The sequence below is a fragment of the Lycorma delicatula genome, chromosome 7 (assembly GCF_047948215.1).
Source record: "Lycorma delicatula isolate Av1 chromosome 7, ASM4794821v1, whole genome shotgun sequence".
Lineage (NCBI taxonomy): Eukaryota > Metazoa > Arthropoda > Insecta > Hemiptera > Fulgoridae > Lycorma > Lycorma delicatula.
The window spans coordinates 56,256,501-56,277,173 of NC_134461.1; the positions used below are offsets into that span (position 1 = coordinate 56,256,501).

Consider the following 20,673-nt stretch of genomic DNA (forward strand, 5'->3'; position numbering starts at 1 on the left):
TAAAATAAAATTATATTAAATTGCAAATATTGCAACAAAATTATATGGTTTCTCATTATTAATTGTTTTTATTTTTCTAGATTTAGCCAAAATTAAGAAAAAATAATTTTTAACAATAAAATAACAAAAATTAAAAAAAAGACAAACTATAAATATATAAGAAATTATAATCACAAATTATTAAATAAAAAAAAACCCTCAAAAAATTATAGTTAAAAACATAATTTGCAAGCTGCTCAAGTATATTTTTCCTAATAAATACATTAAAATGGTACATTCTGTAAAAGTTGAAAATATTTTTAAGAATTATATATATACTCACTTTTTATTATAATATAGTTTCAATAAATTGTAAAAAAACTGTATTTAAAATTTAATAAATTTATCTATATACTAATAAAAAAAAAAAATTGTTATAGGATCTTATTTGTATTCATAATCAGCTTCATAATATTAAAAAAATGTTCCTTCAAATATAAAATAAGTACAAGCAGGTATGACAAGAAAAAATTATTTCGGTAATATATGACGATACAATCAGTGCTTTAAAATATTATATAATCTGTAAAATAATAAATGATGCAAAATTAAAAAATAATAATTTTATTGTAACATTCTCATACAGAATTATTTTTATATAATTATTAGTATTAAAATAAATAAAAAATTCAAATTTGTGAAAGAAAAATACAGAGCAAACGTTTCATGTAAAGAAAAATGTTTAATGGTTAAAAAAAAATTATTTTTGTTGCTGAGACTTGAACTGAAGACATTTTGTCTGTTGAAATAAGTTCAAATCTCATAACATTATAATTATTTTTCTAATTAAGTATAGGAAAATTTAATTTACGGCTTTCAATTTTTTTTTTTTTTAAATACGTTTTACCATATAACATATTCACAATTGATGAAGAAAAATGTTTCGTAATGTACATCTCTATCCATTTAATTAAAAAATTAAAAACAACTTTCATTATACAAAAATATAGTTTGTAATTTTTCAAATATGAATTTCAATAATATATTTTATTTATATATTTATTCTTCTTCGCCGTAAAAAAAATCATTTTGTTATTTAAATGCCAAAAAAATGTATTATTCAGTTTAAATGTAAGTATTTATCGGATTAAATAAATAACTATTTTTATAAAGGAAATATTATTTTTTCTATTTTAGTCGAAAATTCAATTTTATTTAATATAAAATAAAATTTCCAAGTAAAATAAGTTTAATTATTCTTTTCATTTACATAACAATAAAATAATTGTTTCCCAACTTTGCATCTTAATAATTTTTATAAGCTATATTAAAATTAAAAAGAAAAAAAAATAAATTCAATATTATATAAAATTCTGTAAAAATATTAAATTAATTCTTTTTTAAAATATTAATGTGATCTCATAAAATATTTTTCGTAAAAGAAACATTCAACTTTTAAAGAATATCCATAAAGTTTTAAGATTAATACGCCTATCATATGTAACAATTATATCTATCTACAAATACGTATAATAAATATATTTTAATGTTTAGATATAAAAGTACAATCCTTTTAATAATTTCTTTATAAATGAGCACATGAGGACCACAAAGACTGTATTTTTAGTTTTAATAAATAAATACATAACGACATTTAATTCTGACAATAAGATTAAACAGATACAAATACAATAAATATTACACAATAATGTTTTATTTATTAATTAATTAACAAATTGTATAATGTAAATGATATTATTACAGACGCATAGTAAGTTGTTACAATGATCGATATAAGTACGTATTGATTTACAAATCATTAATTCCGTCATTTCATTAAGAAAATGTCTAGTGTTGTTATGTGAAAATTAATAATACTATTATATGATAGACCGTATTCAAAATGTTTTATTAAAGAGAAAGTCTCGGTCGGAAGACGAAGAATTTTATATCAGCGTTTGAGTCTCGTTAAATCAAAAAAATTTTTATGATTTTTTTTTTTTTTTTAATTCTACACTGATGTAAAATTAATTTTATATTACCCTCTAAATTCGGTTGATAATCAGTATTATTTAACTCATTGAAGCTAAAAAAAAAAATATTTTTAATGCGCTATAAGTTTTTTATAAAACTAATTAATTCAATACTTTGTATCTATTTAATTGAAATAAGTTTAAATAATGTTAATGATTTTCATAATTCAATTATTTTACTTATAGATTCTTTTAAATAAAAATTTAAAAAAATAATAGAGAATAAAAATCAATCAGAAAATTTAGATCTATCATATATAAAAGTATATATAAATTAAATATATTTTATAATTTTATTAACGCATAGATAATAGAATCAGACTTAAATGAAAGATTACGACATGTACTAACGTCATTCTACATTAATACAGGAACAACCGCATTTTTATTTTAGTAGTCAATTAATTAATTATAATATTTGACAATGAAAAAATATTATAATGTACAAATTATTTACAAGTTATAATATAATATAATACAATCACTTTTAACTATACAGTATTTTACAAAAAAAAAATCTAATATATAAGAAATTTTTAATTAAGTCTTTACAATAATTATTTTTTTTAAATTATCTTTTCAACTAGTCAGAAAAACTGTAAGTACAAAAAAAATGACAAAGTAATTTTTTTTTGGTAAAATTTAGGTGACGCAGTCTTCAGTTGGTGGATATATTATATTTTATTTTTTTTATTTATTTATTTTTTATTTTGTTTTTTTCATCCGAAAAACTGATATGAGTGCGTCGGCCCCAAAAATTACCACTAAATGACTTAGTAAACATAGCAGGAACATCACATTCATTATGAGAACAAAATTATAATTATGTTTATTACATTAATAATAATAATTAATATTACATTAATAATTAGTAATTACAATAATAAATTAACATTCTCGAAAAAATACGAGATGAATCTTCGTTATTTTTTTAATTATTTTTTTAATCAATTTTTTTTTATTAATTAATTACATCCACTCTTTTTTTTCTAATAACGTAACCCCCTTTGCTCCCAGAGCAATCAAACAGAATAAAAACACCGGCCATGCATAACATGTAGGCTATATATTTATATTAATATATAATATATATATATAGTAGTTATTTAACATTATCAGTCGTCATAATGGAAGCCGACTGCAGCTTGTCCATTAATTATAAATTTAATTACACATTTAATTATAATTTATTTATAATTATCATTCATGACTTAGTTGCTTCACCATTGATCACAATGTTTATAAATAATTTCCTTAATATTTATATATTTATATATATAATATTTATAATATGTATATATAATATATACATGCACAAGTTATTATTTAATATATCACACTGATCAGAGACAATTGTCTATATTGTCAATTAATTATTATTTTTTTTAAGTTATTTTTTTAATATTTATTTATTAAATAATAAACTAATGATGGTTAATGTCTAAACTTCTGTCGCCAACAATGTATCTGTATGCGAATGGGGTAACGGCGCAGCGCGCTGATAATGTTCATCTATAAGATACACACTACTTGATGGCGATAATGCTTCACTACCGGTGTCTTTTTCTTGTGATCTCTTCAATAGTGATGTATCACTGTAAACAGACAAAAAAAGAACAAAATTATAGCAAAAATTATGTTTTTAAAAAATTAAAATATTTTTAATAATTGCAAATTTTTTTTAGAAATATACAAAAAATAAAATCGCCCGCGCTCACACACACACACACTGAAAGAGAGACAGAAAAAGAAGTCATAAATTGCATAAAAATTTAAAGATTAAATTCTTGTAAAAGAATTTTCACTATGTAATACAGCAGAAATTTGGTTTTGCTTAAAACTATGTGAAACCCATACCTGATAAAAACTCCGTTGATGGGGTTTAAGTTAAGTATGCGTACAGTTTAATTAATTACTGATAAAATTATAAAACTCTAAAACGTTCCATTATAAAAATAGAAAAATAAGGCTATTGCCTTTTTTTACGGATGGAAGTAAACTCAGGATTTTGTATTCTAAAATATTATACTTTTCTTTATCCTTCGGTATATACCTTACGCTCCTTAAAGTTGGTAACCGGTTAATAATAATCGATTATAAGAATTCAATATTTAAATGATATATTTTAATTCCATGAATATATAAAAATATTCTATTACATTGCATTTAGACATTAATAAATTAAATAACACATTTGGTATTAAATAATATATATATAATTATTTTACACGGTAACTCCAAAAAAATTAATTAAGCAACTGTTTATTAGTAATTGTGCTAAACTTAATTAATTGTAAATAACACAGAGTAGGGATGTTTTTTGATGGATGTTAACATTAAAGAAACTGAATGTAATTATTGAAAAAAAAAACAGAAATAATAGGAATTTATTATTTAAAAAAGATATTTGCTTATGTATACTATGATTTATCCAAATATAAATTATAAAATTCCCAAATTATCTTTATAATGTAATACTTCTAGATTGGTAAAGTAGATTAAAAGTTATGGAGTAGTTGGAATTACTATATTTCTTAGTAACAAACATTTTTGGAAGATATTTATAAAATTCTTTGCTAATTAAATGTATAATATACCCAAATCATAATATTATGAGTTTATTATATAAACTACAATTATAATTCTATGAATGTCTCTGTTTATAATATATAACTCGTTTTTAAATTCTTTCATCTTAACATTTATTAATTCATTAAGTTTTTCAGTATATTTAAAAATTATTTTTAAATATGAATATTAATAATAAAAATAATTTTCAACTCACCTCGAGTTACATAATGAAGAGTCAACTGAGAGGACTGATATCCTCTTGTCGGACCTGGCAATATTTTCCAGATCCTTGCAGGACGCCCTGTTGGCCTGCCGATGAACAGAAGGGTCGGTGTTCAACTGTTTGTGCGACCTACTCCTTTGTAGGGTATATACCGGGGTGGTATCTACAACTGGTGCGCACTGTTTGGTATAGCAGAGATCAGTACCCCCTCCACCACCTCCACCGCCGCCGCCGTCCTTAATGCAGGGACCCCAAGTGTTTTTAATCATATGAGTGTCACCCCTTTTAGCGACGCTACTATGAACGGCGTTTTGTTCGTTCTGCATTCTGGCTTCATCATCGGCTCTTTGTTGTTCACGTTTTCTTCTTTGTTTCATACAAATTACCACAACGGCCGCTACTAATACAAGTACAGGAACAGCTATCGATAATGTTGCTATCACTACGACGTGTTCGGTCGTTAAACCTGAATCTGCTGTCGGTGCGACATGTCTGGAAATGTTACCGATACTTGAAGATTCTTCATCTCGACATGATTTTCCTGAAAATCCAGGTGTACATTCACAGTGGAAACCGTTCACACGATTAACACACGTTGCTCCATTAGCGCAAGGATTTGATTCGCATTCGTCGATATCTACACTACAGTCTTTACTGGTAAAACCCGCACGACAAGTACACCTATAATCGTTAACGAGATCGATACATGTTCCCCCATTAGCACAAGGTTTAGCTAAGCAATAGTTCACTTTATTTTGACATATTGGCCCTACAAATCCCGGGACACACTGGCAACGGAACTGATCCACCATATCGATACACCTTCCTCCGTTTAAACACGGTGAACCTACACAGTCATCGATATTTATTTCACAATCATTACCACTGAAACCAGCAGGACAGTGACACTCATATCCACCGATTTTATCGACACATGATCCTCCATTTTTACACGGATTCGGTGCACATTCATCGACTTGATGAGCGCAGTCTGATCCAGCGTATCCTGGTGGACATTGACATGTATAACCGTGTGATGTATCTTCACAGGTACCGCCATTTTTGCAAGGAAGATCACCGCATGTCTGCGCTGATGTTTCACAATGTGTACCGTGCCAGTTTTTGGGACACTCACAGATGTAACTCGTACCATTATCCTGTGAACAAAAAAAAGTATTAGAAATAACCATCGGTATAACAAAAAAGAAAAAAAAATATTAGAAGTAGTTGAAAAAGAACATACTATCCAATAAAATGACAATAAAACTACATCATGAAATATTTGGATGAGATTATTTAGTATCTCAAAATTCTGTTTGCACATTCAAAACCGTCTAACAACAATAAGATAAATCAATTAATTATTGGATAAACTTACATAATGTTATTTACTTCCTATCAACAATAAACAATACAACTTGCCAGTAACGACTGGCAAGTTTTATGTACTGTATTTGAGGAATGCCTTAAATACAGTACGTACACTACTGTAAGACGATTTCATTCGATATTTCAGAAAAATAATTGATCTATGTGTTAATAAAAACTAGCAAAATACCCTGCACGATTTTTCTCTGTGTTATAAGCTTTCTACAATAGCTTCCTCAGTAAAAAATAATAAATTGAATACTTCTAATTGTAATTACTCCTAAAATTCTCATTATCAACAGCTCTTATAGAACTGACGTTAAATAAAATTTCCCCTCTTGAAGTAAACTTATTTATTTTTTCTGTATTGATACCTGATCTTTAATAACGAATTAAGATAAATAAAAAAAAAAACAAAAAACAGTTGTAAGTAGATTCAATAAATGTTTTTATTTTCTACTGTCTATATATGTCCTAGTATAAAATAAACAGTTCTTTGTATCTTTTTAAAATTTAATTAAAAATACAATTATAATTTTTTTTTGTTATTTACCTTGCAAGTTCCGCCGTTTAAGCATGGCTGATGGGCACAATCGTCAATTTCTCTTTCGCAGTCAGTACCGGTGTAACCAGGTGGGCAGCTGCAAGTGTATGAACCTTGGCCGGTGTTAAAACACGTCCCACCATGACGACACGGCTTATGATTTGTACAATAATTCAAATCCTGGTTACAAAATAGACCTCCCCAGCCTTCATCACACAGACAATCCCACGGTCTACGGCAGGATCCGTGCAAACAACCTGGGTACCTTTCACATTCATCACAAAGTCTACCTTTCCAGCCACTATGACATCTGTAACAAATAATGAATACAGAATTTATAATAGAAAATATTGATAATAATATTGACATAATGTTTTATATTTAAATGATTTTATTTTTTTATTATTAAATTTAGTCTGTTATTACTAGTTTTTATACGTAACTTGGAATGTATAATAATATCGACAAAATTAAGAAAGTAGATCTTATTTTATTTCTCCTATTGTTATTATTATACATTAAGATTTAAAAGTACATTCGGGGAAAATATTTCTGATTTGGCTTCATATAAATCCTATGCATTTTCTTCCTCTAGTAAAATTCTGGTAGGCTAGTTTTAATAATTTAAAATCATTTGACATTATTAAATTTATAAAAAAATGAATGTTTATTAATCCATCAACAAATATTGCACAACACCTTGATATATTATAATATTATTATTAAAAATGTCCGTTATATTGATATGTGCTATCAATTCTCATGAAATAGTGTATAATTACACTAAATAATTAGCATATTTATATCCCACATATACTAACACAATCTATTTAATACATGTGATGTATAATTAGATACCTATTTTATGCAGTTTGTATTAGTTTTTGTAATAACGGTTCTTTCCGTGGTAAATAACTTCTTTTCTACTTGTAATGGATAAGTTTGGTTTATATATATATATATATATATATATATACACATTTTTCCTTTTGATTGTTTTCATATTTAAACAGAAAGTTAAAAAAATAAATAAACTGAAAGAATTACTTTTAAGTTCATTATTATGCTGTTATTTTTTGATTAGTGGTTTCGTTTTAGAAAACCGTGCACCCGCATCCAATAATAATATTATGCTATCTTAGCGCGGGAACTGAACAGCAACAGCGGCTTTGCTGCTACAGGAGAAAGCGTGGGAATTATAGTTGTCGCCTTTCTGATACAATTATTTTATGCTCTTTCATTCTGATACTTTATGTTATTGTAAGAATAATATCGGTTTAATTGTACAATATCTCATATAGTAATAATTTATAAATGTAGGAAAAAACCATCGTAAGTAATTAATTTTACGTATATCTTCAAAGTTTATTGAAAGTAAAATTTTTTTAGTTACTCCTCTTTGTAAATCTGTTTATAATAAACATTTATTATTTGTATTTACATTTTATAAAATGTATAATAAAAAATATAATTGAGATTAATTTAGATACGATAAATCACAAACGCCTTAGTTTATATTTAAAAAAAAAGAAACAGTGTGTTATTTATTATATAATATTTTTATTAATTGACCCTATAATAAATCTGTGCAATACAAATTTTATATAACATGACATTTTGTTTTGGAATAATTGTGATAAATTTTTAAAATTTAAATTAAAAAATATTAAAATTAAAAGTGTAATGTTCCATCAGGAAAATGTTTAATATTCACGAGGACTAAAAAATAATCATGAGTTAGGATAGAAATATTTTAAAATGGGAAGTAATATATAAATATTAATAAAAAAAAAAGAATAAATTTTTTTTCTATGGGAACCTTTTTTGGATGAAAAAAAACGAATATAAGAAAAAGAATTAAGAAAATGATAGTCGTATATCAATATACGTATACTGCTTGCGATATCGTGTAAGATCACAGCTGTAAATTCTGTGATAATCGTTCGGGCGCGAATTACAGACAAGTAGATGTTCGATCCAAACCGTTGTTTTCAAGTTACAGTAACTACTCGATAGCCCGACAGGAGAGTCGTTGTTGGATCGGTGGAGAGGAGGAGAGAGGTTTATGTTTATACACACATAGGTCGATGATGAACGGAGATAAAGTTGGCCGTGGCTAGTCGGGACTGATTGCAACTGAGAGTTGTATCGGTAAAGGATAGGTAGAAAGAATAAGACTGGCGATGTCCGCGTGAGAATGTAACCCAGCGAGGTCTGCATAACGTCATGTGCGCACAGTGTTCTCTCTGTTGCATCGCAATTGAGAACTCTCCCTCCTTATTCCCAAGTTACTCTTTCTCTCTTTTTTTCCTTACGATCGTTTATTCTCCCTCCCCTTCCATGACATCCATTGTTCAACAACCATCTGTCCATCTATCTTGTAACAAGCATAATACACCTTGCTGATAATTATTAATATGAAAAATAAATATAAGGTAAGTCCACCACAACTATTGAAGTTATAATGCATAAAGAGGTTGCATTTTTATTTGTTTTTATAATTATGACTAGGTTTCGTAGTAGGTTTCAACCAAAAATAAGGTTTTTTTTCTATTTAGATTTTTTTTTATTTATTCAGTATAGAGTTTTTTTTTATGTACACATTAGTTCTGTTATTTAAAACTCCTACCTACAATCAAGGTGACCGATCACAGATAGAAATAGAAGTTAAATTTTTAAAACGGCAACAAAAAATAAATCTTAGAATACCAAAGAGAAACCTAAACAATACATTTTAAGGAGTACACAGATATATTATAACATTAATCTTGATGAAAAATAAGAGAACATTTAACTACAACCGCAATTGAGAATCATTAAACGTTTTGGAGAAATGATTATCAAAAGAATTGGAATATATTATGCCCCATTATTAACAATTCGGTAAAAACCCTTTAACTTTAACATTACAGGTTAACATCTTCTGTATCTATCTATTTATTACCTAAATTTTAAATTAAAAATATGAAATGGTATTTAATTAATTGAATTAATCAAAATCTGTAATATATATTTAATGAAATAAGGATACAAATTATTATTTTTTTAACGTTTTTATTACAAAAGAAAAAAAAACAATTTCTGTTAAAAAAATTATAGTGTTTAATAAAATTAAAGCTGACGACTTCTTTTTTTTGTAAGTTTATAAATTAAATTTTAAAACATGTTATTAGGTGAGTATTATATCAATTTTGAACCATATACCTTTTATATACAGGGGCCTAAAAAAACCCTTGAATTAGATTCATCCATTCATGGTTTTTTTTTTTGGGTTCTTGACTAGTTTAGGATGAAAAACTAAATTATGCGTTCGGCCTATGTAGTATAGACCATCAGTTAACCCTAATTTTTTTTTTTTATAATGCAACCTATTTTACACCCTTTTTTATTTATTAAATATAATACAATCAACTCCTCTTCATATTATTAGTACCGTTAAAGCATTATAACTGTACAACAAACATTTATTATACAAATTATATTTAAAAATGATTGAACGAAATAAACTCTACGATTTAAATCAAGATCGCTGTTTTGTTTTTACATGCTTTTCTTTAGCTCACTTTCGTTCCACGGTTAACGGTCCCACGGAGGTTTTAATAACTTTCTGTTAACAAATAAATTCTACAATTTAAATCAAGATAGCTGTTTTTTTTTCTTTTATTTCACAATTATTTCAGTAAATAAATATACATTTAAATATAATTTATTAATCCAAGGCAAAGAATAAGAAAGAAAATGTAGAAAATCTTTATACCGTCTTTCTCAATTTATTTTATTAATGTTTTAATCGTCGGTTTTTCATAAATCGATCGTTTCTAAACGGTTAAAATATCGGGTAAATAATTTTTAAATAATCATAAAAACAAACTTAATAAAATAAAATTACTTTAATGTCTTATAAGTTAACATGTTCTTTAGTTTTATTTGCAATTATGAACCCTAATTTTATGAGTTAATTTAGATTAGGTTACTTTACAGTCAAATGTCTTGAGTTCATGATGTCGCACCGGAAGAAGGGTTAAAAGTAGTATCCTTCGCACAGTCTAATATAATTTTTTTTTCTTTTCTTAATAAGGGATTGAATTTAAAAAGTTAAGATGACAGCGGACATGCACCCAGAAGGAAAGATGGGAATAAACAACAATTGATGATGATGATGACGCCATACATTAAATGGAATACCGTCCTACGCAGGGCTCTGCACTGTACTAATGACGTCTATTACATGAGGTCAAAGTTCACCTGACTGAGGTTCTTAGGATGAGAACTGATAGAACATCTGCAGTAGAACCTTTTTTTTGCTACTTGTTTAACAGTTAATTTAAACTTCTTCATTCAACAATACTATCCAAAATGTTTATCAAATATAATAAAATGAAGTCTACAATAGACAAGAAAAAACCTACAACAATTTAGAAAAATTGTTTACGGTTGGTTCAACTATAAGTTAAATTTTTTATAATAATAAAAGCATATATTTTTTTAACACTTACAGGCATTCCCCTGGCTTGTTGCAATGACCGTGTTGTTCATCACATCCAGGAAGGCATTTCGCTGCAAAACACAAATAAAAAAATATTTTAAAATACTGTTAAATATTAAAATTAAACAAATCATAATATTATTATTATTAAGTTTTCTTTGTTAATTATATCTGAGGTTCGATTTTTAAAGAAAATATTCATGTTAATACTATTATTCAACATGATTGCAATCTGGAAAAAAATAAATGAAACAATAGCTGTTAATTAAAAATATGTTTAAACCATTTTTTTTTAAATGGTTCTTTAATAAAATTCTTTATTCAAATTTAAGGCATCACTTATATATTTCTAATATCTGTTTTTATAAGTATTTACTTTATTTCCGGTACTAAAACCAGCAGCAGACATTTTGCGGACACTTGTACAGCCGGTTCGTACATTATATAAAATAAAAAAGAAATAAGGGAGAGTGTTAGTTGTTGCGCAAGAAGGGTGTTTGACAATAGTTTAAACCCCAGCTGTAAGGGTAGAGTAGTCAGATACACTATTTAGGGTCGGGGAAGAAGTACTGCAATATTAGGAAGGGGACAGCTGCATGTAAACTACAACTGACAGCTGGCGAGGTTAGAAGCACTAACGCTTAGTACGCGTACATGTTTGCCAGATATGTATATATAAATAGTACTTTTACATACAGCAGTACTTAGCCAGTACTAAGTGACGGTAGAGTGATTATGAGCGTCGGAGAAGTTTGCTGCTGTTTTTTTTTTCTATTTTTTTTGTTTTTACTAATTACCGATACACTTTATTGAAACGTATATATACGTATACCGTATAACTATGACTGACATAACTCGCCTATTCGATCCCTATACCGTACTCAACCACGTGTTTCGCTAAATGCCGGACACTCCTTCTTCCTGCTGGATGTCTACATTGTGTGTCTTACACTTCCGCCACCATTCCCTTCCAGCATTTTAATTAATTTCATTCCCCTTTTACTCTTTCATTATCTCTCTGTCTTTCTCTGTTTTCAAGCTACCTTAACTTAGTTGCTTACTTAACTGAAGACCTATTCAACAATATTTCATTACTTACATTACGTTACTTTACCCTGTTAGCACAAATACTCAATAATAACGAGACATGTAACAATTAAACAATAGCATATATTGTAAAATGTAGTTATCGTACGACTACATAATTATATTGCATACGTAATACATATATATATATTTTTAATATGACAATATAAAAAAATATATAAATTAAAGTGGAGCAAATAAAATATATATATATATATACTAACGCAGTTAGACTATATTGGTTAAAACGTTTTTTGTCGCGTTTTTTTGGATATCGTACCTCCTTCCAGCAATACTTAATTGGATAGGATTGTTCATTAGAGAGAAGAGTAACAATAAATAACGTCTACTACTTTTAGTGTTAGATAAGACACCCCAACGATAAAATTTGGAATGTCTAAAAGAAGTAGGCTTTTTGAGTAAATGAGAGCATAAATATTTTATAATTTTATTTAACAAAGCTGTCTAAAAACGGGTAAACAGTTAACTACAACCGCTTCTGGGGATTAAAAATAATAAAAATTAAATAATTTATAAAGATTTGTAGGAATAAATTAATTATCGTTAAAAATATTAATATTTTAATGAAAGAAGTAATGTTTAAATTTTCCATATTTATATAAATTAATTTACCTACATCATTTTATGTTGTTTTTTTTTTTTTATTATTATTTTTTCTTAATAAATATAAATAACGAACAAACCTTGAATTAAGTTCTAGCTTAATTTACGGGAAGTATTTTGAAAAACGTTTCTCACAAATAAAAGTAAATAATTTTCTGAAAATAATTAGTTTATTTCGTGATGTAAAGCAATTTAAAAAAAAGAAAATACAACTAATAAAAAAAAACCAAACCGCTATGAATTTCTTTGAAATAAATATTTAATATTTGAAAATTAGCGCTAATGAGGTAAATAAAAAAAAATATATAAGCAAAAAGTTAAGTTATAACTTACTTTTTAAAGAGCCGTAAAAAAGATTGGAATAGAAAACAGAAACAGAAGTAGCTATACTAAAACGTTAGGGAAAATTGGTTTATGAATGGGTATAAAATAAAAGATAGTTATTGTAGAAATTAAGGAGAAGTAAAAGATGAAGGAGTTAAAAGGAAAAAGGAAGAAGAAATAGGAAAAAAGGGTCTACCGTTCGGGCGCTAAATGCTGTTGCATATATACCTCTTATGCTCTTTTTTCGCTAAGGATACTCCGTGTAAAGAGATCAGAGCAGCAAACATAATCGCGGTACTGAAGGCCATAGCCAGACACTGGCTATTGTCCGTTGGACCGAGTTTCACACGCCTGAAACACGGTCTGTTGTTGTTGCTTTTATACCTTCTTTATTCTTATTATTATTATTTCCCCTTCTTAGTTCACTACTTGCTATGACAGTCATTACTGTACAGATCTCTTTATTTATATACATGTACATGCAATTATTCTTACTCGTTTTCTTCATAATTATTAATAACTATATCGTTTGTTATCTATCCTGTTTCATCACTATGCTACTGGCGTTTTGTAATTTAATATTTTTATTCCGTTAGTAGATTGTGTTATTTTGAAACAACCGCTGTATCGATAAATTCAGTCTTAAATTACAAACTTTATTATTATTTTTTAATTAATTTATATTTTCAGAAACTCATTATAAATAAACCGGTGAACTGCATTATGTTTATTATATAATAACGATTTTTTTTTTTTTAAATTGGGCTGTTTAATTACTATGATTTTATTTATATACTATTTTATTATAGAGCTACAACAAAGCAACCTTTTAATTTAGCTTTCTACCGCTTGATTATAGTTATATAAAAGTACAATACTGTAGTTTGGTATTTTTAAGAAATTAAATAGAAGTCGTGACATTATTCCGTTTTGTATTGTTGTTTTAAATTTAACAATTGTTCTTTCTTAAATAAATAAATAATGAAAAAATATAAAATTTCACGTCCGATTCACCGTTAAAACTATCACAAAATAATATTTTAACTTAATAGATTTTTTTTGTTAATTTTAAAAGACTAATAAAGTAATAATAAAGAGAAGTAACAATTTTAATAAATAAATTTGTTTTTTCTTTTTTTTAAATTAATAATATATATTTTTTACACCATGATTATTCTGGATTTAAAATTAAACCGAAAAAAAATTAATAAAACATAAAAAGTTGATTGTTAAAATAATTAATTAAGCCGTTCTTTTGAGATTGAATCAGAAAAGATCATATTTACTTCTTTTTTTTAAAAAAAAAGAAAAAATTATTAGGTCATATAATAAGAAAAAATGTTTAATTAATAAAAGTCGTTTTTCAAGAGTAGAAAGAAAGTAGAACAATTATAAATGTTTTATATGGTCTGTGAGAATAAATTAATAATATAAAGATTATAGAAAATACTACCCGTCTTGCCAGGGGGTGGTGCCTCCTGAGGATTTCCGCTATGTTCATTTTCCTTATGTATGTGAGATTAATATTGATAAATAACAGCTAAAGCTTAAAAAGATCTTTTTCCTCATGCATGACATAAAAGCTCTGATACTTTCCTACTCTAGACGAACATATACATTTTGGTTCCCTTTTCTGTTACCCTAGAAAACCCTATATCTGGGAAAGAAATCAAGGTTGAAAATATGATATATTATAAAACGCTATTCCATTATTTTTATTCAAAAACGGTATTAAGTAGTCGTCTAAGAGATAGGTTTTAAGAGTCGATCTATATAGCTTAATTCTTTCTTGGGATAACACAAATATATCCTAACATTTAGAAAGCACTCTGTTGGTTGGTTCTCGCGTAATATTGTTGAAAACGGACAGATCCGCCATAAACGTTTGCATTTAAATATTACATTTCAGGAAATATTAATGATAAGAATAAAAGAGATGTCATTGGTAACAAGGACCTGCTCTAAAGCATTTTATTTTTTGGTTACAGTTTTAATTAACATATTTAATTTTTAAGCAGATTTTGAAAATAGTCAATTTTGTAAAATAAATTGTAAAAAAAGAACATTTTAGAATATAATTTATTTTATTAGCACTCTTACATTAATTAAATTTAAGTTTAAAAAAAGGAGGTAGATAATAAAAAGAATTACACATTCACAAAGAAAATATTATTTGCTATGTAAAAGTATTATTTTATTTAAGATCATATTTGTAAAAGAATTTTAAGAATAGAAAAATTATTAAATATGATTTCCTATTTATAAATATATACATATGACCTTAAATACTACGAACGTTTTATTCTACGAAAGTTGTTTTCCTTTTAATTTATTCAAAAGAAATATATGAAAACTGTTAAGTCGATTAAGTTTATATAACTTGATTTAGTAAAAGAGTAAAACTGGTGTTGAAATGACGGCTGCACAGTCATCGAGCAAGCAAGCAGTGAGTGTTCCAGCTTGACCGGTGTTGTTGGTTTGTGTAGTACGTACAGTGAGTGTCTAGGCTTGTCTGTAATGCAGTTCTCTTGTGATAAAGGCGCATCGGTTTCTAATTGGCGTTGTAGTTTCCCACGGCCGCGGCCTGCGGGACCTCCGGCATCTATACAACGATTAAATCATTAGAACGTGCTCAGACCGACCTTTCTGACCCTTGATAATTAATTGACCCTCGTTCTAAAAAAAAAATTCCAATCCAGTCGTCCTATTAATGCACCACCACATGCATGCACAGTGTGCACATTTCTTGCCATAAAGTCAATGACTAACCTATGCAGTCTCATCATTCGACATTTACCTATCTGCTTTGTTTCTCGTTTTTTTTTTATTTTTTATATTCTACCTTTCGTTGTTTTTTTTAGATCGTAATCTTAAAATGCTAACTTCCAATAAACTACACTTATTTTAATTTTTTTTCTCAATAATATCTATGAACAATATTTATAAATAGCAATGTAATTTTTCTTTAATCCTTCTTCAGCTTTCACTTCAAGGCAGCATCCTTAAATACTGTTTCAAAGTTTCAGTCAAACTTTTATCATATATTACGTAATTTCATAAGAAAGCTACCTATTGTAATGGGTACCATGATTGACTTCCGGAAAATTTCGAGATATCTTCGCGTTTCACATCCCCCAAATACCAAAACCACCGTCAGCTCAAAAATTTATATATATATGTACTTCACTTTCTTGTGGACTCGATAACTGCCGTAATTTTCCGCCAATCACTTTCAAATTGTTCCTTAAAAAACTCGTCCCAAAATCTCGGTCAGGTTTGTTAATGGAAAATCGGACCATGGGGGTGGAAATGACTCTTAGTCGAAAAAAAAATATCGCTATAAATTTCTTATTAAGTAAAATATAGAATTCGTTTAAAGTTCCTGATATTTTTTTAATAAGGGCCTAAAACTTATCTAAGTAAAGTTTTCGATATCACCAACCATTGGTCCAGGATGTTGAAAAAATGGTGTTTCGAAGACAAAAAATCATACCTTTCTTAATAGGCACAGTATCGAATCGGTTTAAAGTGGTCATTAATTCTTTAAACATTACCTAAAATCTTTGTCTGAAACAATTTTTGATATGACTAACTCTTACGGCAAGGGATGACCAAAATGTTACTGTAATTTTAAGAAGATGGGGCTTGTCGTATGCTAAACAAGTGAAAATTTTTCACATGCAACCATTGTCGTATTGAGTAAATTTGAAGGTTTTCTTAACTTTAAGGTGGAAATATTTTTTATCCCCTTCATAGCACCGATGAAATCTACCTCCGTCTTCCGGCGTGCCGAAACTGATTTTTTTTAAACTTGAAATGGAACTTCTGAAATACCTTCACCAATCTTTTTTCCTCTTTTATAGATTACCATTATTCCCGTTGCGGTCAATTGTTTTTTATTTTATGTATATTAGTCAAGTAACAGGAGGTAGCTGTAGTCAGTCGCGTCGCACGTACTGTAACAGTGGCAGTGGCGTTCAAAACTAATATTAATAGAATATTAGTTGAAAAATTATAAATATTATTTTTTTTAAATGTTACTAATTATGATTATTCAGGTATTAACTTCTATAACATCAAATAATACTTCAGAAATTTACCTAGTTTTATGTATTGATTTTCAGTTTCAGAGCTGACATTAATATTTTTCATCTAAAACTTACGCTTGCACTTTATTATTATTTGAATAAAAAAAACAATTAGACATTACATTAAATCAACTAAAATATAGTAATTTAATTAAGCTTTTAATTGCATTTCTTATAAGTTGATTTCGATATTATATTTCGTCATTTATTTCTTGAAATAATATTTTGTTTTTAAAAAGGGTTCTTGTCACCATATTACTTGTGTTATTAGCATAATTCTCATACACGTGACTTAGATGATACAAAAAAAAATACCATATATTAGTGATATAAATAAAAAAAAGCTATTTACTTATTTTTATTATTATTGTTTATACATAATATTTACTTACGTTTGGTGCAGTAGTCTCCCTGCCAGCCATCTAAACATACACGAGCTCCAACTGGAGAACACGTGTAATGTCCAAAATTATCATCACGAGGTCTGCAGAGGTTAGCACAGCCATTTCCATAGTAATGAGGTTCACATGTCACTCTATATTCATAACGCATAACTGAATGTGATGATATGTGTTCATCTTCAGTCCAGTCTTCGCCGACATCCAACCACCTTTGAGTTGTTAGTCGTGAGATAAGCGTTTTACTTCCAGCTGAAACAATAAAAAAAATAAATACATTATTTATGTGATGTGATTAATTCTTAAAAATAAAATAAAATAATATAAATGTAATAAATACGTAATATTATTTAATACAGATAATAATTGATACAAAACGTAGTAAAATGTATCCCCTCACAATAACTAACGAATGTATTTTATAGGTAATACGACTTTATCACAAATTAACAAACTGGGAAAATGATGCCTTTTAACTAACAAGGCTGTGTTTATCGTTACAGTAAACTATTTGAAATAATATTCTATTTTATAAATCCTAATTGGCAGCTGATTATCTGATAAAGAATAAATAAATAAATCGCTTAGGTTATATTAATATTCTTCAGTTTTGTTATCCTTTAACAGAATAAAAATTTCTTATGAGATATTGTATAAATTATACATTGAAAAAAATATACATATATATATATATATAAGAAAATTTTAATAAGACAAAAATTATAATAAAGATTTTGTTTTTATATAGTCAATAATGATATTTATCTTTCGGTTTTTTATGTATAACTTTTTATTTTCGTAAAATTGTCAAGTATAAGAAATAACGATACGAACAGAGTGTATATATATATATATATATATATATATATATATATATAAATTATATAAAAATAATTTTATGCTTTCCTTTTTTAATTTTATTATATTATTTTTATGTTGATCAGAAATATATTATTTAACATTAAGAATCATGTTTTTTGTTTTTATTTTTTTGTCGTGCTAGCTAGTGGTATTTTTGGTTCCCATGCAATGTTGATGTTAGTTGTTGTTTTTTTCTTGTGTGGGTAGCCAATAAAACACTGGAAGTCATTAAGAGGAAGAAGAAAAAAGAAGAAGAAGTAGCATAAGAAATCTTGACCCGTCTTGGCCTGCCTGATAAACCAGTGCAGGTGTTGCTGTTATCCTTTTCTAATATACATGAACCGAACCATCAAAGAACATTCTCTTTTACTAGGTATACCGTTCTCCCATCGGCTTTTATAATTCTACTACTACGTCTTATTAGTTTATATATGTATGGATGTATTATATATACATAATGCCTGCTAAGGAAGTCATAAAAGAAAGACTAAAAAAGCATTGATCGAAATGAATTCTATCAATATATATATATATATATATATATATATATATAATATATACATACATAATATAGCCGCAGATATAAGAATCATTGGCTTTTATCTGTACTTGTTGTGGTTTATTTGTGTGGTAATAATAATAACATTCGTAATAATACAAGCAAAACTAGTCTTAATCATTCAATAAACCCTATCAGTTAAATATAAACAGAAAACATGCAAACAAAAACACTCCACCACATAATTTATTTATTTATTAAAAAATAAAATCATCCTACATCATATTTTATTTAATTTTGTATTATTTAATCTATTGTATGAAAATTAAATAGATTCATCTAATAAACCATGAACCCAGAAAAATATTTTAATTTATTTGTACTCTATATATATATATATATATATATATATATATATATATATATATATATATATAGAGAGAGAGAGAGAGAGAGAGAGAGTACAAATAAATTAAAATATTTTATCTATATATATGTATATATATATATATATATATATATGTAACTCGTTTACTGTATCAATTAGCTTGACTTTCACAGGATTAAAAAATTAATTATTCTTTTTTTTTGATTGGAATCGTTACACTTCCCTCTTTATTTATTTCGGTTTATCTCTATTACTAAATAGTTTCTTTCTTTTTGAGATATCATTAACTTATTATTCGTTTACAATTTTAAGTCTTTTATTCCAAAATTATTTCACAATAAATATTCGTTAAGATTTTTTTATATCCTTCCTTTATTAAATTATGAAAAAGTTTGTACCCTTGATTTTTTTAATATTATGTTAAAATTTAAAACTATTCTTTATGTTAATACTGTTCATAAAAATACTACTTCAACTATTAGAGGTCTCATTTATTACTATTAAAATGAAAAAGAAAGACAAAAGTGCAATCAAACCAAAAATATATATGTATAATTCTTTTAAATTTTAAAAAAGGATTATATCTCGGTTACAACAAATAATGTTATCACTCTACGGAAGAAAATCACAGGCAATTTCATTATTATATATCAAATTTTAAACTATAATTTATTTTAAACAATTTATTTTAAACTATACCCTACTATAGAGAAATCTTATCAATATGTCTTCCATACAACTGTGTGACTGCGTATTTGATACTTGGTAATATTAGAAAACCGGAATATCACAAGAAATAAACAGGCCAGTTTTATCAATTAAGCTTTCATAATAATAAACTACTATAAGCTGATTTATATTTTATCGATAACAAATTATCAATATTTATTGATAAAATAAATAAAAGAATTGAACAAAGAATTACCCGTACGTACGTTCGTAACTTAATACAGTAGTCGTCTAAGAATAGGAGGAAGTCATTTGAGTACCGTATAGTTAGCGAGCGAGCATTTACATTACTACAGAAAGAAGCGTGTCATCTATAGCATATTTTTACTGATATGTTGTATAGTGTATACATACTTGGCTTAGTAAAAAGAATACATAGAAATAGAAGGATAAAAAAAAAGAGAGGCTCGTGGGAATAATCTTACAAGTTGTTTATACATATTTGTCATATATATATATATATATATATATA

The 20,673-nt window shown here is 26.7% G+C and overlaps 1 protein-coding gene across 1 annotated transcript in view; it reads right to left on the bottom strand.

Moving 5' to 3' along the window:
- Positions 1 to 2,307: 2,307 nt before the first annotated feature.
- Delta (neurogenic locus protein delta) overlaps positions 2,308 to 20,673 on the bottom strand; it is a 56,137-nt gene continuing 37,771 nt past the window's right edge. Inside the window, exons 4-8 of the mRNA XM_075370625.1 lie at positions 17,719 to 17,976; positions 11,215 to 11,275; positions 6,728 to 7,028; positions 4,798 to 5,963; positions 2,308 to 3,607 (exon numbers count right to left, since the gene is read on the bottom strand). Of these exons, the coding sequence (XP_075226740.1) occupies positions 3,454 to 3,607; positions 4,798 to 5,963; positions 6,728 to 7,028; positions 11,215 to 11,275; positions 17,719 to 17,976 (1,940 nt within the window). The 3' untranslated portion in view covers positions 2,308 to 3,453. The remainder of the gene's footprint in view (positions 3,608 to 4,797; positions 5,964 to 6,727; positions 7,029 to 11,214; positions 11,276 to 17,718; positions 17,977 to 20,673) is intronic.